The following is a 23,469-nucleotide window of genomic DNA, read 5'->3' on the forward strand; positions in this document are numbered from 1 at the left end:
AACTCGCCACATAAGATGTGAAAAGTCATTCAAGTTTTGGCTCTTATTATTGAATATAAACATACAGTTGCTATTGGTATTTGTAAAACTCTGTATACACTTGAGTATCACATGAAAACGTTTCACGAAAGTTGCGAGGGGAAGATGCAGTAGCTTGAATAGTTCTTATGGTGGCGAGTTACCCTATGTTCCCCTATATATACCTGAATGGCTAAGTTGTACTATAAAGCAAGCGTACATGGACTTTCTTGTAAAAGAAAATCCTTAATCTTATCAAAATCTTCTGAAATGTTCTGCTATTGAATTAGTGTTTTCCCGTACTCTTATTTGTCGATAGCTTTTCCGTATACAGTGATTTTAACCACGAGACCTCTCGTTAGAACTTCGACAACCGCAAAGGTCAAGTGCGAGGGGAAACCCGTGATTAAACGAATGTAAACAAACGTGCACTGGATGGTAAATTATGTTAATTGATTCTGAAAGAACAATGTTATACACCAAATAATCGAACAACTGTTATGGCAAAGTTTAATTAACAAATGGAGAATTATGGTAAATATAAAAAAAATTATCATCGCTTTATCAACTTACTTATTTTTCACGTGGTCCACAATTCTGTGTTGATTGTTTATCAAGGTCACAGTCCGGTAAACATCGGCAACAAAACCGAAATGTAAATAGTAGGCGATCAACAGTAACTGAAGTAAATATGTTGTCGATTATACGTTAGTAGTTCGTAATAAATATAAAAAAACGTGCATACAGGACTTAGTTAAGTATATATGCATGCATTAATTCAATGATTTTCTTAACATTATGTTTACAAGATACTCGTTTCGAATGACTTTGATAGAACACATGTATACAGTCGACTATAAGGATTGTAGGGGTGTGTCAATGGCTCTATTTTGGTATAAAAATTGAAGTTATCATACAATCTTAAGAATTTGTCCTGAAAAACACTATATGTATTTACAATTTCTTAATTATTAGAAAATCGACCAAAACCTTGTATTTTCTTTTTTCTGTAGTAAGAATAGATATGCTCATTCATGTTTTCAAAATTGCTATACTGTAGTCAATAAACGCATTTGCGCCAATTTTTGAAAAACGCAGTATTTCATTTGCGCCACAGGGTTTTATTTCAATTAAATTCAATTCAATGAATATTTTATATTATGCTATCTCAACTTTGTTGCAACATTATGATTAAAAGTCTCTTTTTAATATTGATCTATTATTAATACTATTTACATGTATTATTGGCGCAAAAATGAACTGTATCATTTTGGCGCAAATGAAAGATATTTTTAGCGTAAATGAAATACCAAAAGGCGCAAAAGCAAAGCACCACATTAAACTACCCGTTGTTTTTTATCATGTTAACCTTAACAGCATATATGTATACTGTACATGCATGTACAACCTTCAAAGAATAATTTGGCCGACTAAAGGTCTTATCGCACCGTACATTTTACCCTGTTCGATAATTATGAATTTTATGACAATGTCAAAATTGGTAAGCGAAAACTTCTTTTCGATTTTGACAATCGACTAAAGTTTTTTAATGGAGTTTGTGGTCTTTTGATCATAAAAAGGGAAAGGACGAATGAATCTTAACATGTTTTATGGTCAGTTCATAACAGTTTCACCAAATGTCTTGTAATGTATAATCTTAACCAATGAACCCTTTTTCATTTTGAAGATTTTCTGTTTTGTTAATATAAAAATAAGGAGATGTGGTATGATTGCCAATGAAACAACTATCCACCAAAGTTCAAATGAAGTGGATGTAAGCAATTTAGAAATTATTAAGAAAATACGGTTTCAATCTGTCATGCAAAGTTGACCTAAAATGGATTTGGCTATTATTTTTATGTCCTTTTTGGTCATTTGGATCTTTAACTATTTCGGTTCTTATACATCCTTAGCTTTCAAATATTCGTCTTTGAGCGTTCCTGGTGAAGGGAAATCCAGAAGCATGAAATTTATGGTGTTGTTTTCTCATTTTATACTAAAGAAATGAACTGAATATGCACTGAGTAACATTCTATGTAAATTACCGTTTCACAGATGATATCGGATATGTTCCTTATGTCGTAACTACAATACCCTTACATTTTCACGAATGTGATTTACCGAATTAGACTATTTACCAGATTTGTAATAACATAAGCAACACGACGGGTGCCACATGTGGAGCAGGATCTGCTTACCCTTCCGGAGCACCTGAGATCACCCCCAGTTTTTGGTGGGGTTCGTGTTGCTTAGTCTTTAGTTTTCTATGTTTTGTCATCTGTACTATTATTTGTCTGTTTGTCTTTTTATTTTTGGCCATGGCGTTGTCAGTTTGTTTTCGATCTATGAGTTTGACTGTCCCTCTGGTATCTTTCGTCCCTCTTTTACACACGAATTCATGAGGTGCGCTAATATATCAAGTAACAAAAAAAAAACAGTTTAATATTTTTTTGGGCTTCTTTCTAGCAACTAATGTGGCCTTCCTGGCAAAAGTACGAGGATATATAAGTTTAAATGACAACGAGGTCATTAAGTTTGAAGATGTCGACTTAAACCTGGCAAACTCACTTGATGGCAATTTAGGTGTGTTTCAAAGTCCAACTACAGGATTTTATGTCTTTATTGTTAATTTCCTTTCGATGAAATCAAAGTTCATAGAAGCTCAAATAATAAGAAATGGTGTATCAATTCAAGATGTGTATGCTGGTGATGAAACCCATTATGGATTTGGATCGAACATCGCAATAGTAGAACTGGATAAAGGAGACCTAGTATGGGTGAAAGTTGATCGCGGATTTCATGACACTGGTAACATTCTTGATGGACCATATTGTTCATTTGCTGGGTTTCTGCTATATCCTAGTGCTTGAATAAACCCATAAATTTATACATCTTTTTTCATTTTACTACCTGTTCTGCTGCTATTCTGACCATTTTTTTTCCAAAGATTTTATCATGAGCATACCAGATGAAGGATTTTGAGCAACACGTATTGAATTTGTGTGCACAGATATCATATCAAATGTTGTTTTACTAGCACTGGGTGTCGCTGCTGGTTTATCATCAAGTCTCGAATGAACCAGTAGTCAGTGTTTCGTTATCGGCCCATTTAGATAACACACTTTGTGCATAATAAAATGTACTTGTCCTAAAAACAATGGTTGCAACTCCTCAGCCAAAGTTGATCTTATTAATGTTTTAGCTATTATATTGCATGGTGGTTCAAAATGTTATACATTATACATTTTTGACTTTCCAAGCTTTTGGTCATGAAGGAACTTGAATTAAAAGGTGGTGTGCATGGGTGTCATAAAAATTTGTCAATTTCCCATGCTTTAAAACGTTTCTACAATGACAATTGATAGTTTAGCCCATCCACATGTTCGTATGCTGGTCCCATGTTATGAACCTTCCCAGTAGTTGTCTCTTTTTATTTCTTTTTGTCTTGTTAAATTGTGTCTGTGGGATTCAGTGTTTATGACAGACCTTTGAAAATCCCTGTTAAATTATTCACATTTTTTTTAGACTTCTGCGATTTAAGGCTTGACATATAGTACAGACACATGTCTGTTGTTGAAGGCCTTATATTCATCTTCTATGATGTTATTTATGCGTTTGTGTGTTTGTGTTGCTGTCTCTTTGGTGAATACCCTATATCTTTTTTTTGTTCACATCCACAAAGTTGAATATGGGAGTTAAATTGCCCAAAACTAAGTCTTTGTGTATACATCACAGGTTTTTTGTGTTTTTTTATTTGTCTCGTTTGTGTATTATTCTAAAGGTTTATACTTTCTGAAACATTCAGCGTCGAAATATAGTTAGCTCTTCCGAGGCACCCGAGTTCGACTCCAGGTTTTAGTGGGTTTAATATTGTTTTATCTCTTATTTTCTGTCAAGTGTTTCGTGGACATCGTTCTTTTACTATGGTGTTATTAGGCTGGTCCTCTCCCTTGCAACATACGGGTACCTGAGACACCCTTATTGTGTATATCTGTCAGAGCCAAACATATAAAGGACAGGGAACCAATCTATGGTGTAATCTGTTTTTTTTTTATTTATAGTTTTTGATTGCCCCTTTGGTATCGTCTCCCTCTTTTAAAAAATCAGTTTGGCTGTCCCTATTACTATATGGCCTACTTTATCGTTCTTTTAAACAATTGATTTTAGCCACTTAATTCGTGTGTTTAGAACATATCTTATCTGCTCGAAGGTTTATAGGTCAATGACGAATCCAAGATTTATAAACTTTGGTGTACAAATTTAGACTTAAAGATAATTGTTTCACAAATGTAATACACGGATTTCCATACTGTAGAATAAAAAAAAAACACACCTATCGTTTTTGAGAGCCTGAACATTATAAATAAGAGTATAATTGTTTAATATGCATACCACCTAAAATGTATATATATATATATGGACTTAATTATAAATAATGGTATATAAAATATTTATAATCTGTTTTTATCGATGATTTCTCTTGACGTTTAACACTAGTGTAGCAGGTAATAGGGACCCTTCCTGACCTTCCGAGTTAACACATGCTTTTTGATGGAAGATCGTCGTGCTAAGACTTCTCTGAAGTTCTCTTTGTAGTGCATTATGGACTATTATTTATCCTTTCATCGTTTTGCCATGATGTTGCCTTTCGTTATTTGACTTATGCTTTTGATGGCCCTTGTGTCTTGTCGAAGTAATTTTGTACAATGGATAAAAAACCACAAGGAAACCACTCTGGAAAATATCGGATTTTTAAAAAATTGAACTAGGCAACGGTATCGGGCACCAAATCTCCCACCTCAGTAATATGGAACAGCTTGAGTCCACTTTTGTAAACTTCGTAAAATTAAATGTAGGTTAGACTTTTACCTCGAATTTGACACAAGTGCCAGACTCTATGACAAACGAGACGATTTTAATTTTGAAATTATAATTATATATATTATCTCGACCTTTTTCTGAAAAAGTTCATCGGAAGATACCAAGACCTTGTTGATAAATATTCCGTATCAACATCATAAATAATACATGATAGCCTTGACTAAAGATTCGAGGTACTGACGTTGTTTATCATCTTATTTACGCGTTATAGTGTTCTTTTTATCTGTCTTTAATACATTTTTGACCTTTACTGTTTAGTCCATTTTTGGTATATACTTTAGGCGTGGCTAGGTATTTATATATCCCGCCATTGTGTTATTGTGCTATGGTCATTTTTGCCCGTATTCTCGTATTTCATTTTTGCTTATATACTTTGTCTATAGAGTGTCTATATGCCATTTTGTTGTTCTTTGTTGAAATACTAGTAGTTATTTGTTTTTATAGTGTTTAAGATTATAACACAATGTTGACTGCTGTTCCCCAATTTTTGACATTTTTACCTTTTATGTCTGTTTATTTTGCTTACACAATGGAATTTTACGCGACTGTCAAACAAGTGAGAGGTTTAGCTAGCTATAAAACCAGGTTTAATCTACCATTTTCTACATAACTTGACAAGGAAATGCCAAGTCAGGAATATGACATTTGTTTTCCATTCCTTTGATGTGTGTTAGAGCTTTTGATTTGACCATTTGATAAGGGGACTATCCGTTTTGAATTTTCCTTGGAGTTCGGTATTTTTTTTTTAATTTTACTTTTTAAAGATAATTTAATGTATGTTTAAAGATTAATGTATGAGGGTATTCATTATAAATGTTCATAATCAAATAGAACTATATCACTTAGAATTGATGAAATATGAATAAAAAGTTATGCACATCTCAGATAGATTTAAGTAGTCCGTGCTACGGTAATGACAAGATTTTAAATATACCTTTCTTCGATTCTCCGTGATAGATTTAGAAATTATAAATAAGAATCTGAGGTTCTTATCCCCATAGGCAAAGTTGACCATAGATAAATTTGGCTATTCTTTTTATGTCCCTTTTGGTCATTAAGCCCCTTACGTGTTCAGGTAGGCTTTCAAATTTTGGGTACGAGGCTTCCTGTTAAAGGTATATCCAGAAAAAGTCCCTTCGAAGGAATCGAATAGATTAAGTGCAATTTTCATTTCATGACATAAAACCGGAAATGGAGACCGGTGGGACTTTCCATCACGTTGTTAGAACCAATTTTCTTGCTCAACTCCTGCTTGATTTGATTCATCAGGCGTATTACAAGTGCAATACCAGACCAATTTGTGTTTTAATATGGATTTTATTGGTACCATCGGTTCAAATTACATAACGGAAAATAGCCGGGTTGAAACAGTACATGTATGTCAAATATCAGTCAATATGTTGAAACAGAATGAATCCAATACATCAATTGTATAACATTTCGAAGGAAAAGCGATTTTTATAGGATTTTTTGTGCGTTTTTAATAAATTCTTAAATATTGAAAAAATAAGTTAAACGATTTTTTATTTGATTAAATCACAGAACATGATACGTGTTATTAGTAGGGATGAGTAATTGTGACACCAGGTACACAAGCCTTTAATATCATGAATTTATCATATTAAACTTTGCAAAAACAATTATTTTTCTTTTGAAATTTTTAAGAGTTCTAGTTTTTACGGTTTATAACCGGGACTATGATTCTAGAATAAGTTGTATAGGTGTCAAAATTATATTATCATTGAAGTTCGAAAAAAAAAAAACAACTTACAAGACATTATAGAGCTAAAACGGATCAACAAAGCGAACATAAACACTCACAAACATGTTTAACCCCGCTACATTGTTTATGGGCCTGTCCCAAGTCAGCAGCCTGTAATTCAGTGGTTTTCGTTGGTTCATGTCTGTCATATTTGTTTTTCGTAAATCGTATGGTCATAAATAAGGCCATAAGTTTTCTTGTTTGAATTGTTACACACTTTTCATTTCAGGATATTTTATAGCTGACTATACAATATATGATTTTTTTCAATTTTGAAGGCCGTACGGTTGCATACAATTGCTTACATTCACTTCATTTGAACTCTGGTTTAGAACGCCACATCTGTCTTATGTGGAACTCTTATATTACGTTATGTTGTTTTATTATTACTTGATGATATGTTGTCTTTACATAATGATGTTTTGATATAACTCAATAGAGATTTCCAATAAAATGACATACGTACCTAACTCGACGTACGCACGTAACGGGACCGGTTATTGCTAACCTATTAATTTTGTTAAATGTGTCACTTAAGTTTTAACTAAGTATACCTAAACTATTAAACCCATTCATGATAAATTTTATCAATATCAAGTATTTCTAAGATGATGAAAAACGAAAGAAATCATGATTATTGAGATTCCCGCTAAAACTTCACTGTCATAAGACCACGTATATACACGTATCTTTACCTATCATACAATTGATTTGAGTCGTCTATCATGGTTTTGACCATGACTTTGTTTTTCGATATACTTTGCAAATGAACCTTTTATTATTTAATATTTGACATGCTTTTATTTGTCGTTATCAGATTGGTGTCCCTTTTTCCTTTCGTCTCTTAATGTTTTATAATATTTAATTTCCGTGGGTATTTATTATGAGAGAGAGATTTTTCTAGCAATTTCAGAAATATCGAATTCAAAGTGTTAGTCGGAATTTATCTCTGTTAAAGTTGATTACTGGGATTGCATCATACTTTAATAGGTATCATTTCAAACGTTCTCTTCTTCTGCAGTTAATCTTGTTGTTTTACAACGTCCGATTTTTTTCCCAGGGAAAACGTTCGACAAAGGGATGTGTATATTTTAAAAATTATTAATACGGGTCTTGTACTTCTTTAAATTTTAATAGTTGACATACACGTTTCTTTCAAATGAAAGTCAACTAACATTAAAAAAAAAGGAAAAGGAATTTTGTAATTAATAATGATATATGTAAATAAATGTGTACACCAATTCGTTATATAGATTGTAATTTGGAAGGTGTACTTGATTAGCAATTGATGACTAATCTGCATATAAACATTGACCGCTATCAATTTATAGTACATAGTAATTGGCTTAAATTTGTCCTGACCAAAAATTCCATGTGTAAACCAAGCTCTCTGAATGAAGGTTTTTCCAGGTTGTTCTTATGTCGTGCTGTTGCACCACTGTCCCAGGCTTAGGGGGAGGGGCTTGAGCACTCATTCCTTATGTGCCTGTCCCATATCAGGAGCCTGTGGTTCACTTGTTGACGTTGGTTCATATCTGTTATATTTGTTTTTCGTAAATTGTTTTGTTTTAAATCAAGCCGGTAGTTCTCTCAATTGAATTGTTTCATATTTTTCAACTTGGTTCCTTTTAAAGTCGACTATACGGTATTGATTTTTCTCATTAATGAAGGCCGTACAGTTGCCTATCATTGCTTACATCCACTTCATTTCTTATTGGCAATCATACCATATCTCCTTTTTTTATACTTTTTTTTTTAACTAAATACGTTTAATATTATCAGGTAATTTAACATGTAAGAATTATCTTTCAGTACCTGTGGGTACTTTAAGATCGGTACTCTGTGTCTTTCATTATAAAAATGTAATTGTTTTGGGCTTAATTCAATATTGATTAGTTGAGCTGTTTCCAACTGAATTTTACAGGTTTTTTTTTCTTATATTGTGCTGTTACACCAGAGTGTTGAGCGCTGGTAAACGCGTTTAATCAGGCCAAATTCTATATTGGCTTTCCCAAGTCAGGAGCTTTCAATTCAGTGGATGTCGTTGGTTACTTTCTGTCATTTTTGGGTTAATTTTACTCTTGTAAAAATGTTTATTTTCGGTTGAACTGTTTACATTTTTCAAAGTCAATGCCTTATATACTAGTATCTGATAATACGGTATGAGTATTTGCTTATTGTTGACGACAGCACGAGCCATTGTTGTCGTAATTCACGCCATTTGGACTCTGTTTGATAGTAGGACGCTCCACACGGATCCAGGTATATACATGTCGGAGTGTAAGGAATAAATCGAAAAAAGAATGCATGCTAAGCATACTAATGCTTATGAAGAGAAAATTGAAAATATTTGTTGAACGGACAGACTGGCGGACGGACAGACAGGGTGATTGTAATACGAGCGCGGGTTCAATATTTTGTCAGTGTATGTATCTTAGATGCTAGTAGTAAGGAAGTCTGGATCAAAACGGGGTAATCATTATTTGTTACAAAATATTTTATACTATTTAGAATAATAATTGCATGCCTACTTGATATTAATACAATAGCAAGTCACAAGGATAATGGAAGCTGTGAAACACCATTTTACAATAAAAACTAAGCTTTTTGATACACAGAAACAAGGAGAAAAATCAAACAAATTATGCAACAAAACAAGTGTTGCTAGAATAGTAATATATGCACATAAAGCATAAAATATATAAACAGGTTTTTATTAAATATGGGATTGACTGGTAGCAGGCTAGCCTCGATTACGGGTTCAATTATTTTGTTGGACCCCCTGACCGAATGATTTTAAGACTGGATTTTTCGGCTTCTCCACCAAGCATGATGCATTCACGAGTAAGAGCAGGTGTTGGTTTAATCGAAGAAAGACAAGCGTGTCTTTGTATCGGGTACGCTAATTTAACTAGCATATACAAATGAGACTGTAAGTGTTGTTCATGTACAAAAAGGTATAATCATTTATCATTATCATTTCATCATCCTTAATATATATGTAATATTTGTCGCTGGATATAAGACATACATCAGTACTATATGTCCCCATTCAAATGCATTGATCGTCAAAATAAAAGGGGGGGGGGGTTCCAACTTTGAGACAAACCCCCATTTTACTATCCACACAAGTTTCTTAGTGTGGATAGTAAAATGGGGGTTTGTCTCAAAGTTGGTAAAATCACTCGAAACTAGGTGAGACATGCGCAGTAGTGATAGATATGTAGTATAAATATAGAAAATTGAATATTTTAATCAACAAAAAAAAAATTTAAAAAAAATTTCTGTATCATATACCCAAGCGCCTGTGGAGAAAAGCAAGACCTTGTGTCATGTCAAAAGCACAGAGTGTCTGTAGGACTATTAGTGTTCATAACTGTTTATCAGATTATATGTAGTTTCTATAAAATGTAATGATAATTCATCAGTAAAAGATACATGATTATTTGTTAGTGGAATTATATATAGCTAAATAAATGAATATTTATATTAACAGAAACATCAGAAAAAAAATATGTGTCCATTAGATTACACGCCAGTATAACATTTCCGTGTAAAGTGAGCTCTAAATCAGGGAAAAATTCCAATTCAGTATATAGTCCTAAACTTTTAAATCTCGTGAGAGATGTCTAAATTTATGTTCAAACATTGTTGTTTTTAAATCGTATTTATCAAAGTCAAACGACAATCATTTAATTTTTTTTTTGGTGCTATACAATTTGTGATTATGGCCGGATCCAAGATATTTGAAAGAGGGCGTAGTTCCCGATACTGCCGAGCGGAGCAACGCGAAAAAAAATGGACGATTTTATACTTAACATTTGTATAGATAACGTGGAAAACGTGAGATTTTCAAAATTATTTGGCGATCGAAAGGGGGGAGTACGCCCTCTACCCCTGTATCTGCGAATGCATGTTTAGGTATACATGGACAAAAACCTCGTCCCATGCATTATTATAGTTCAAGACTAAAAAGTACTATTTGATAAGTGTATCAATGATGTGAATTTCTGCCCACGTCAAATTATCTTGAATTAAATTATAGAATTTTTTTTTTTAAAGTCGCGTACACCTTTTACATTCGGGTGTGTTGGAATCTACTTTTAAACGTTAAAACTTATAAAAACATAAAAAGAGATAACCTTCTCGCTTCGGATTTCATTATTTTAATATTTTCATGCTAAATTCTTACTTGGTAGTTTTTAAAATTCATATTTTGAGAAGAACTGAAATATGGGTACAGTGAAATGACAAGAAATGATGGGTGTATTTGATTACAAGTTGCTAGCTTACGTATTCCATTAAAATATTTTTGTCAATAAAATCATTCAAAATTTAAGAACAAAATATTTGAAGATTAAAAAAAGTAGTTTACATTAAGTCTATATCAACAAAAAATGCGTGTTCAAAGAGCAAAAAATGCATGCAGTTTATGCCCCCCTCCGTCATGCTTCAATGCAATGGGACGAAATACGTTGAGTTAGGTCGGTTATGTCGAGTAAAGTCATTTTATTGGAAATCTCTACTATGGCATAGTCATTACTTAATGATATTTCGATATTTCACGATATGGTTTCGTATTGACTTGATATAGTTTTATCATTACTTGATATGGTTTTGTCATTAATCAATGTGGCTTTGTCATTAGTCGATGTGGTTTCACCTTTATTTAATGTGGTTGTTTCATTAGGCAATGTGGTTTTTACATTACTTGATGTGTATGTGACTTAACGTAATGTAGTTGTTTCATTACATGATGTGGTTTTGTTGTTTCGTAATGATGTCTGTTCGTTCCAATTCAAGTTAACTTGCAGGTTGAAGTAAATTTTCCAAGTTCACTATCATTATGTACATTTACACAATATGTGTTATATGCATCAGAGTGTGAATTATAAAAAAGTCATTAAATTATCATGTTAGTCGCAGTGTTAGTCATATACATTTTATTCAATAAAACTGGACAGCAGGACTTTTTCTGACTTAATCATTTTTCTGTTCATAAACTATATATATGTGCATGTATTATTGTATCTATCTACATGGTGAATTTGGTGATCTACTTACCCATATGTATTTGCTATCTACCACATATTCACTTCTTGCCTATTATTTAAGCTATAATAGCTTAACTAATAGGCAAGTGAATATGTGGTAGATAGCAAATACATATTTCAGTTAATGAAGCAATTTCTCTTCTTTTAAAGGGGTTGTTTTCCTTGCTACCTAGGGAGAGGAGACTCCCAGATGATGAAGTCATTGAAGCAAAAAAACTAGTTAACTTGAATGTTAGCAACAAGCTTATGAGGGACCATTTTGAGGAAAGGACAGGAAAGAAAATAATTCTGAAGCACATTAGCAACATTGTCAACAAAGTCAACAAGACCAAGAAGACTGATAACCTCGAAAAACTTGTTCAAAAATTGAAAGTGACTGGTAAAGAATGATATCTGCCATTAAATACATGGAGTGTATTGTTTAGTCTAGATTGTGAAATGCAAGGGAAAATCGTGAGCTAATTATCCGCCCCCTTTACAGTGATTTTGTATCTGTTTATACGCCCGTTACTTGTCTTTTCGGAAAAACACTCCGTTTTCAGTAAAGGCAATTTAAACGTTTCATGCACTAACTCCAATACCTGTATGTTTTAGAATTAATCTACATATATTGTGCAATAATGAATATCAATATTAATCAAGACCCCAATCATGAAATATCACAAATTATGGCATGGATTGAAAGGCATTGTTTTTATATATGTAGCATAAAAACGTGAGTATGTGCCTAAAAATTATGATATGTTATATATTGTTGTTCTCTGAAAGAAAACCATTAAGCAATAATATGTGTAGCAAAGTACATTTGTAAAATAAATTTTTAAAAGACAATTTATATTTGCAGGTTCAGAAGTTGAAATTTTCCATGATGGTGACAGCAATCTCCAAGCATTATTTTACCAGGATGCTGAAATGCAGAGGGTTTTTGCAACTTTCCCAGAGATTATATTTGTAGATGCTACATACAAATTAAATGACAGGAGGATGCCATTTTATGTAATGATGGTTGAAGACAGTCTAGGCCAAAGTGAGGTAGCAGCTATAGCTTTAGTTAATTCTGAGGAAAGGGCTGTTTTACAGCAACTAATTCATTGCTTTAAGGAAAATAATCAAGCTGCTGGAAAAACAAAAGTAATCATGGCCGATAAAGACATAAATGAGAGAGATGTATTCAAATCAGAATTACCAAATGCAATGCTGTTGATTTGTCAGTTCCACGTTTTAAGGTCATTTAATAGAGAAATCACTACCGAAAAAATGGGGATATCTTCAGCTCAGAGACATACAGCATTAGAACTCTTACAGAAATTAGTTTATTGTAACTCAGAGACAGATTATGAGGCATCCTTGGAAGAAGTTAAACGTAAATGTTCAAGGCAGATTAATGAATATATCATTAACAATTGGCATGAAATAAGACATGAATGGGTGTTCGGACTAAAGTTATGTGATGGATCTTTAATGAACACTACAAACAATAGATTGGAGTCATTTAATCAGAAATTAAAACAGGTTATAAATCTCTATTCGTGTCTTGAGGTGTTCTTTGAAAAATTTCTTTCATTAATAAATACCGTGAGGAATGAGAGAGACCACAAAGGAAGTGTTGAAGTAATGAAAGTTAGCGTCCGGACAGCTTGTTTAAATTCAGAATCTGCAGAAGTAAAGTATTTAAATCATTTGACTGGTTATGCTTGTAAATTTGTTCTCCAACAACTTTCCAAAGCCAAACAGATTACAAATCTTAATGGTACATCAACAGATAGCAGACTAATGGATGATGAGATAGAACTTTGCACTGAATCATGTAATTGTAACGTTAATAAATCGATGGGCCTGCCATGTAAACATATCTTTAAATTGTACATTATAAGTTGGACATTCTTGCAAATTTTATTAGATTTGACTACTTATGTTTTGAATAAGCCAGGCTCCTACTTGGAGTTTTTTTAAATAAAAAAAAATTGTCATCATGTCAAATTTTACAGTTATTGCCCTTGAATTATTTTTAACTTTAAGAGATAATCATTTTATTAAGATTGATATATCAAGACAGTTGCAGGTTAGGGTTCATACAGAGACAGAAGTCATTTCAGAGTTTTAGAGGAAGAAAATAGAAGTAAATGTACATGTACACATTCCTGATAATAATTTATGTAGATAATAAAATTATTGTTCTTATTATGACTTATAACATGCGTTATACTTTTACAATTATTTCTATATCTTTGTTAAAATGTGCCAATGAAGTTGCAAAATAAAAATATTCCTAAAATTATGTTGCTCTGACTTAAATTTTTACCAAATAGTTTTAATTGCTATAATGTGCCTTATACCTCTGATTTTATAGTGTATTGTTTTTAAAATCTGTTCTGGTCAGAAAAATACTATTCCATGCATTTTAACTTCTTGGAAATATTGATTGTTACTTCAAAAGTTATTCAGTTATGATACACCATGCATATAATTATAATGAACAATATATATGAGATGTGGGATAAATGCCAATAAGACATCAACCCAACATGTTCAAATATTCAAAGCTACAACTGACATTCAGTATATATTTACTAGTAATTTGTGATAAAGTCAGAATCAAGGAATAGGGGGTATGTACTTGGTGCAACACAAATTATCCAGTTTTCAGAATGATGCACTTGAATTGAGTGTTGTTGACAAATGAAGATTCAGACATGCAACTGGTTAAGTTCAATTTACTGATTTGTGTAAAAAAAAACACCTTTTTCATTTTTAAGCCAAGGTCATGACAGTGTAAATGGCAAGTTAAGTTTTTGCCTGTATGTCAATTTCTCAGAAACTAGACCTGTTGTTCAGTGGTTGTCATTTCTCATTTGTTTTTCATTTTGTATATAAATTAAGATCGTTGGTTTTCCCGTTTGAATTGTTTCACACTGGTCATTTTGGGGCCTTTTATAGCTTACTGTTCAGTGTGAGCCAAGGCTCTGTGGTGAAGGCCGTACTGTGACCTATAATTGCTTTCTTTAACTACATTGTGTCTTGGATAGAGAGTTGTCTTATTGGCACTCATACCACATCTTATTCATGTGGTATAACAATGATACAGGTTCTTGGATCATTTGATAGATTTTTGGTACCTCACTATTAATAAGGTCACTTTGACCAAAATTCAAGCAACTTGGTAAAGTTTTTGAGGTTAGGTCAAGTTCTCAGAATACTCAGTGGGTAGAACTTATATAGAACAATAGGGTTCATCATTCAATAGAAAGGTCACTTTTTATACTTTGTATATTCTCTATTTGTGCAACTTTTTATTTTTTTTAAGATCTATTTACATAAGGAGATTGCCATACTGTATCTCATAGACACATTTTAGTTTCCATAAACATCTAGACATGATCATATTCAGATCATTTAGCAGAGAGAAATATCAGATATATGCTAGTCCATCCTACTAGATAGCCTTACAAAAAGATAAAGAATATCATCACGGCTATGAATGCTAGTCAGACAAATAGATGCAGTGATATTATTAATAGCTTTAATGATATATTTTTTTCTGGCTACCGGATCAATAGCACTGAAGCTATTCTTCCGGCTAGCCGGACAAATAGCACTGAAGCTATTCTTCCGGCTAGCCGGAAAAATAGGTCTTGTACTATTCTTCCGACTAGCCGGACAAATAGCTCTGGAACTATTCTTCCGGCTAGCCGGACAAATAGCTCTGGTACTATTCTTCCGGCATGCCGGAACAATAGCCGCTGCCTTCATTCTTTGATGTGGTTATCACATTACGTGGTGGAGGTAAAACCACGTGACCATTTCGGAAAAAACTAGTTCTATTTTTAGATCATAGATTTCCATGTTTTATGTGCCTTGGATGAGTGTGGCCATGCATCCATCGAGTTAGAGTTTAAATTAAAGTTTCGAATTAAACTAAGAGTTTAAATTAAAGTTTCGAATTAAACTTAGAGTTTGGCAAATCATCATTACGAAACAACAAAACCACATCATGTAATGAAACAACTACATTACGTTAAGTCACATACACATCAAGTAATGTAAAAACCACATTGCCTAATGAAACAACCACATTAAATAATGGCGAAACCACATCGACTAATGACAAAGCCACATTGATTAATGACAAAACCATATCAAGTAATGATAAAACTATATCAAGTCAATACGAAACCATATCGTGAAATATCGAAATATCATTAAGTAATGACTATGCCATATTGAGTTATATCAAAACATCATTATGGAAAGACAACATATCATCAAGTAATAATAAAACAACATAACGTAATATAAGAGTTCCACATAAGACAGCTGTGGCGTTCAATATATATGCTGGTTGATAGTTGTCTCGTTGGTAATCATATCACATCTCTTTATTTTTATGTAGACATAGAGTTCTAAAGAAGTAAAGAGCCAACATAACGTAACGTAATTAACTACTGTATTTTCTGGCAATCAACAATGAATTTATATTCCATAATTTATGGATGTAGGACAGATAATTATATAAAATTATATGAAGTTTATTCGAGGTTTCTTAGCAAGCGAAAGAAATAAGAAAAAAATATTGGAAAATGGTCTTCTTGTAAAGGAACCAGGTTCCCAGGTTGACGATTTTGCACGTGCAATATAACATTAAAACTATGTACATAAAATTTGATCCGAATTAACAGTACCGATGTAATTATTTTGCATTATCATGCTAGCTAAGTTTTGTCCCTTAACCATTGATAAATATTGTCCTGGATCAAAGATAAAAATATAACCGATATTTTTGCACTTTTAAGCCGATTTCTACTTCATGCAATCCAAACAAAATTGGTTCCGTATACGAAGGAAACTTTCGCAATGTAAAGTTGACATGATTTCTAACATTAAAAAAAAAACAAACAAGAAAGCTTTTTTTCTTCGAATATTAAACTTTTGGATTTTTGTCTTGAATATAAACTTTTGGATTTTTTTTATTCATTGAGCTCTTCTTAGAAATCATGAGAATTTAGGAAATTATGAGGTCATTATTGAGGACGAAATTTGTGAATACCTTGACACATTTTTAGAATGACAAAAATGACGTGTATTGTGCACTAACAATTTATGACAATCTAGAGTGTCAGGTATCATTATGTGTAACAGGAAGGTTATTGTGTAAAAAGTTATTTCTGAGTAACACGTTTAAGTGTATCTATTTCTACGATATGGTTAAAGTTTATTGAGACTTTGGGTTTTTCATTGCTTCCAATTATACGTGTAACAATGTATGGAAGTGGAATTACTAATTCGGTCCTGATTTGTAATATTTATTGCCGTGTAAGCGGGTTTTACATGAACATATAACCCTTTGTAATCAACTGGAAAAAAACTCTGTTTCGCAGTCAAAATTTGCATATTTTGTCCTGGAAAAAAATATCTGACGGCTGCTTTAAGGTGCAACCATCTAGTATTTTGAAAAAAAATATGTCGCTATTTCTATAGTGCAAGATATTGATAAACATTTGTTTTGACGGTCCTATTAATACTAATCAATAAAAACATGTGTTTACAACTTAAATATGGTATACTAAATTTATCATGATATACTTTTGTATTTTGGTTGTCTGTTTTTGTATTGCTTTTAATTTTGTTTTTAATTTCTCTTGTTCATTTTGCAATTATTTAAACCTATACTTATGTTAAATTTGAAAATTAAATCATGATCGACTAATGCTATTCTGTGCAAACGATAGTTAAAAGATTTATCTCACAAAACATGTTTAACCCCGCCGCATTTTTGCGCCTGTCCCAAGTCAGGAGCCTCTGGCCTTTGTTAGTTTGTATGTTTTTTTCAATTTTAGTTCCTTTATATGTTTTGGAGTTTAGTGTGACGTCCATTTTCACTGAACCAGTACATAATTTTATTTAGGGGCCAACTGAGGACCACCTCCGGGTGCGGGATTTTCTCGCTGCGTTGAAGACCCATTGGTGGTCTTCGGTTGTTATCTGCTCTTTGGTCGGGTTGTTGTCTCTTTGACATATTCCCCATTTCCATTCTCAATTTAATTATCCAGTAACCCTTTTTATTTTATTCATAGAAAAGTTAATCTGGTAAAACAATTTACCAAAAAAAAAGTTGCAGTTGTGTCTGGTTGGAAAAAATGGCACCATTTCAGAAAATCTAGGAGTTACATATTATCAAATGAACTTCAGTTGTGGTTAAAAATTTACAGAAATTGTTCACTTTAAGTATGAAATTTCTTTTTCACGGTATATATCTTACAATAAATCATTTCAGAGAAAAATTTGAAAGCAAATCAGAGAAATTTTAAATTACAAATCAGAGAAATATTATATAACAAATCAGAGAAATAATAAATAACAAATCAGAGAAATATTCCATAACAAATCAGAGAAATATTAAATAACAAATCAGAGAAATATCAAATAACAAATCAGAGAAATATTCCATAACAAATCAGAGAATTATTAAATAACAAATCAGAGAAATAGTAAATAACAAATCAGAGAAAAAGTAAATAACAAATAATAAAAAAATAAAACATAGATAAAATCGATAATAAACCAGAGAATAATTGAATTATAAATCAGAGACCAATTAAACATTAAATCAGAGAAAAAATAGATAACAAATTAGAAAAAAATAATAAATCAGAGAACAATTAAATAACAAGCAAGAGAAAAATTAAAAAACTTTTCAAATCAGAGAACAATTAAATAACAAGCAAGAGAAAAATTAAAAAACTTTTCAAATCGGAGAACAATTAAATAACAAATCAGAGAACAATTAAATAATATATCAGAGAACAATTAAAATAACAATTAAATAGCATATCAGAAGACAAGTAAATAACAAATCAGAAACTGAAAACACAAATGAGAGAAAAAGTAAATTACAAATCACACAATTTTCCAAAAAGTTTTGTTGAAAAATATGGGACCATTTCAGAGAAGAAGTGACATATTGTCAAATGAACTACAGCTGTTCTTAAAACATTTACAGAAATTGTTCACTTAACTATAAGATTGTTTTTATGCATTGCAACATATCACAATTAAATACTACAGAGAAAAAATAGGAAAAGGTTGACTGGGATATAGAAATAAAGTCTTCCCAGGACTTCTCCCGTCTGACAGTGAATCCCGTGATAAAGTTTGTTGTACATTCGGCTGTGCGGAATGTATCAATACGTAGTCACTAAGGGAATATTGCATTCGTTTCTGGAAAAAAAATTGGCACCATATATTTTAGAAAAGAAACTGTATATTGTCAAATGAACTTCAATTTATTTAAGATTTTACAGAAATTGTTCAACCAATTAAATTATAAAATGGGAACGTTAAATTTGAAACATCGTATAGGATGAGTGGCACGCTCTATGAACGTTAAGGAATCCTTTTAACAACTCTCTGAGGGGTGCGTAGGTTGCCTGTTGCAAGGCAAAATTTCTGCTGATAACCAACATATCCTCATTTTCTTGTAGTACATATTTTCCAACCGTCACCCTAGTCGGCACACGACGGGTGCCACATGAGGAGCAGGGTCTGCTTACCCTTCCCGAGCACCTGAGATCACCCCCAGTTTTTGGTGGGGTTCGTGTTGCTTAGTCTTTAGTTTTCTATGTTGTGTCATCTGTACTATTATTTGCCTGTTTGTCTTTTTATTTTTGGCCATGGTGTTGTCAGTTTGTTTTCGATCTATGAGTTTGACTGTCCCTATGGTATCTTTCGTCCCTCTTGTTGACCCTACCTATGATATACTAATAGTTTACGTTTTCTCGTCCTGAATATGCATGAAATATTCGCCACTGGACGTTTAGCAAGCAAGAATTAGTCAATTACAAATCAATTGATTAATTGCAGAAACCTTGCTAAGATCATGTACCAATACAGAAACCAATGATTACAATATAAATTAACCCCCTCCCCCCCCCCCCCCCCCCAAAAAAAAAAAAGGTGAGTCAGACGTGAGTGCACTTTTAGCACAAGTACGGTCACTTGGAAACTACTGAAATAGTCATACTGTACTTAACATATCTGTCAGAATCTGTTTAACAGGACGGAAATCGTGTCTGACAATTTTTTCCAATTGACCGCAATTAGCTGTACTAGTATATAAAGTAAAGAGTACCATAACCCCTTTTCCTTTCCATTACGTAACATTTTGATTCAAATAATTGACTATTGGTTCAAATGCAACAATAAATACTAAAAACAACTCAATTTGATACTAATTGATTTGTCTAGATTTGTCTATGTTTTGACCAAATTTGTCAAACTTTTTCTCATCGTAGTATTTTCTTTTTCACTTAATAATTCGTTGAAATAGCTTTATTTACTAAGGTTATATATTTGTATTCGGTAAGATACGTAAAGAACGAATTTCATGTCATACTTATTCACGTTATTTTATAACAATGGGTCGGTACCGCTGCTGACTTAAGTGGAAATAACCGAGGTTTCCATCCGCACGGTAACCCGCTTTGGTTCTGATATTATTATCATGAACTTTATATGTTTTAGTTTAAAGTATTCAGTTTATAAAAATCATTTGTTTGTGTATTAAACAAAGTTGTTTTAGGCTTTGATGCTACATATTGTTTTATATGTTTGAGGTCCCAGGTATATCATAAAAGAATGGCAGAGAAGCAGGTCCGATGGGCCTTGAAATTGGCATGTTTTGTTTGTATTTATGCTAAAATCATTAAACGAGAGGCCGTTAGTTTTCTCAATTGAATTGTTTCATATTTTTTTTATATCGGGGCCTTTATAGCCGACTATACGGTATGGGTTTTTCTCATTGTTGAAGGCCTTACGGTTGCCTTTATTTGCTTACATCTTTTTCATTTGAACTTGTCTCATTGGCAATCATATCCGATCTAAGAGTAATTGCAATATTGCATAATAATAATGTGGTAAAACCTGTTGATCATATCTGTAATTTCCTCTTGCATGAAACAGCAGTTTAACTATTTACTCTTAACCGCTCTCATATTTCTATGAACACTCACGGTGGTATATAAATATTAAAACGGTTATAATGAATTGACCTTGAAACTTACGGAAATGTTATCTGCACAATCTTGGTGAGTTCGATGAGTTAATGAACTGTCGAGGAAATCTTAATTCAATTCCTGGTCAAATATACTTTTAACTCGTTATACCATTGTGAAAACACAAAAAAATAAAACCAATTGTTACTAACTTTAAATAGTAATAATACATGGAATTTGAAAAAAGTGTAACATTTCTTTTTTCAGGAGTAACTCATAAGTAGTGCGATGTAATCTTACTCGAGTGATAAATTAAAAACAGAAAAGATATTTTATTAAAATTACAAGAATCTAAGAGAAATAATGATAAAAAACCGGAGTACTCTTTGACGGATTACGCATAAAGCCACACTAACAGACATCATCGTAACGTTTGTCGGTGATTGCATTAAATTATAATCGATAAATTTACTAAAAAATGGCTTCACGGACTTGAGATTTCTTGATCAAAGTTTCAGCCAAATACTTTTAAAACATTTAAAACTTTGTTGAAAACCTGAAGATAACTATAAAACATAATGTGAATTCACATGTACATCCACATAAAAATGATGCAAACTTTTTTGGATTGCCTACAAAGTCCTTTAAAGCAAGGAAATGGACAAACAAGAAGAGGCTGAAAAGGAAGATGATATTTCTTCCGCCATCTTGGATTGTAAAATAGCAGAAAATAATCGGCTAGATTTTTAATTGATGAAATATGCTAACTTTTAGAGAGGAAGAAAATTCTTTTTAAAAACTGTTCATCCAAATGAAGAAAATTATGTGTTTTATTACGACATTCCACTCTTCTAGGTTAAAGGGGATGGTCGGCACCCGCTAACATGTATATAACTATCCACATACAAAATGTGGCGGGGTTAAACATTTTTTGCTAGCAATTTATTTATGGTAGCAAACTAAACCATTATGTTTTACTCATTAAAGCACACTCTAAATTCTCAAATATTTTTATTGTTTTCATATCTGATATTTAACAAAATATATACAATAATCTGAAACAAAATGATTTAGACCGGCTTTAGTATTTACCTATAGTTTCATTTAACAAAGTAAGAAAAGAATGATATGACTTTCAACAGGAAAAGCAAACTTAAACCGCATTGAAATAGGAAGCACATTCGTTAGTAACAGCAGAAATAAATCAATCTTCAAAGGGGGTCAGCATAAAGTTAAAATGAATTAAACCATGACTTGACAATTATTATAAACAACAGTTTATGACATGTATGTATGTTTGCTTCAAAGTCTTGCATTACAATATGCGTAAACACTGACAAACTTCATTCTTGTACGAATTAGGACCATAGGATTCATTTTCAAAATTTTGTTGTATCGTATATTTCTGCCCTTTAATACTGGCTGTGTACTATGAAATTATGATTCAACCACACCCAATTAAAATTTATATAACTGGTATTTTTACAAAGTTTTTCCATTGGAAGACCAAAATTTTAATGTTTTATATATATATATATATATATTATAAACAAGTCTAAATTGAAAACAACTCTCAAACCTATGATTGCGTTGGATAAAAACCGCAATTTTTATACGTGTGCATTTCCTGGTAGAGGGGTCTAAATACAGCACAAACAACAATTTCCAAAAGACCAAAAAGAGTGAAAAAGTATATTTTAACAAAACGCATTTGACTAACAGGTCGAACAACTGATGTTCTTAAACCCTCCTGACTGCCATTGACGATTGCCAAATAAATTGATCACAAGATTTAACAAAATGGATCTTAATATTAATTTAATACCAAACAGAAAACAATAAACTTGCGGGAAAGATGGTATACCACAAACATGAGGTGCAAAAATTTGTACACCATATCCGGATTTCGACAATTAATGTCTCTACAGTGATGTTAGGGATTGAAACGGTATTTGGAAGGCCATATAATTTACCTCAATTTAGGATAGACTCTTGAATTTTAAAGAGTCGAAATAGGATGAACGGATCATATAAACCCGAGGGAAAATATAATACAAGCCCAAACGAAAAAATATAAACAAGTCTAAATTGAAAACAACGTTCAAACCTATGATTGCGTTGGATAAAAACCGCAATTTTTATACGTGTGCATGTAAAACAATTTCGTGGTAGAGGGGTCTAAATATAAATATATATATTGACATATGCAACAAACATACACTAATCTTCAACTAATATACAAATAATTAAAAACAAAATATAAAATGGAAGAATATAAAAAAAAGTAAATCATTTCAATCACACAATTAAATTCAATCACAACATAAATACACATACAAGCCAATAAAATATTGTGTTAAATAAAAATTTAAAAATGAAAATTAATGTTCTGACCACACTCATTCATTTGAAATATATATGACAAAAACTCATTAAAGTTATGAAGTTTGTTTTTAAATAATTTAATTTTGGATGTAACACGTCTTCTGATTGGCTCATAGACATAATTTTGTAATGTGACCGTGACGTCATCAACGTTTTTTTCATGATTTACTCTACAAAAGTGGAATTTAGAATTAAATTATAAGGAATGACTGTAATATTTTTTCTGTCTATTTGAAATAACCTAAAAAATGTGGTGCACACTTTTAAATAACGCCCTACGGGGGTTATTCAGTGTGCATCACATTTTTGATGTTATTTCTTCATAGACAGAAAAAATAATACAGTCATTCCTTAAATATTTTCATACTGCATATGTAAAAAA

General features: G+C 32.1%; 2 protein-coding genes across 2 annotated transcripts in view; both read left to right on the forward strand.

Moving 5' to 3' along the window:
• LOC127701324 (mitochondrial ribosome-associated GTPase 2-like) overlaps window positions 1–23,469 on the forward strand; it is a 560,717-nt gene that overhangs the window by 48,719 nt on the left and 488,529 nt on the right. The window lies entirely within an intron of this gene.
• On the forward strand, window positions 11,870–13,962 carry LOC127701314 (uncharacterized). Its single transcript, XM_052205199.1, has 2 exons — window positions 11,870–12,094; window positions 12,560–13,962. The coding sequence occupies exons 1-2, from the start codon at window positions 11,962–11,964 to the stop codon at window positions 13,666–13,668; spliced, it is 1,242 nt and encodes a 413-aa protein (XP_052061159.1). The 5' UTR covers window positions 11,870–11,961; the 3' UTR covers window positions 13,669–13,962.

Source organism: Mytilus californianus, unplaced genomic scaffold, assembly GCF_021869535.1.
Source record: "Mytilus californianus isolate M0D057914Y unplaced genomic scaffold, xbMytCali1.0.p SCAF_5, whole genome shotgun sequence".
Taxonomy (NCBI): Eukaryota; Metazoa; Mollusca; class Bivalvia; order Mytilida; family Mytilidae; genus Mytilus; species Mytilus californianus.

Coding starts and splice junctions, on each gene's coding strand:
- LOC127701314 (XM_052205199.1), top strand. CDS start 11,962: ATGAGGGACCATTTTGAGGAAAGGACAGGAAAGAAAATAATTCTGAAG. Junction 12,095..12,559: donor TCAAAAATTGAAAGTGACTG/GTAAAGAATGAT, acceptor TTATATTTGCAG/GTTCAGAAGTTGAAATTTTC.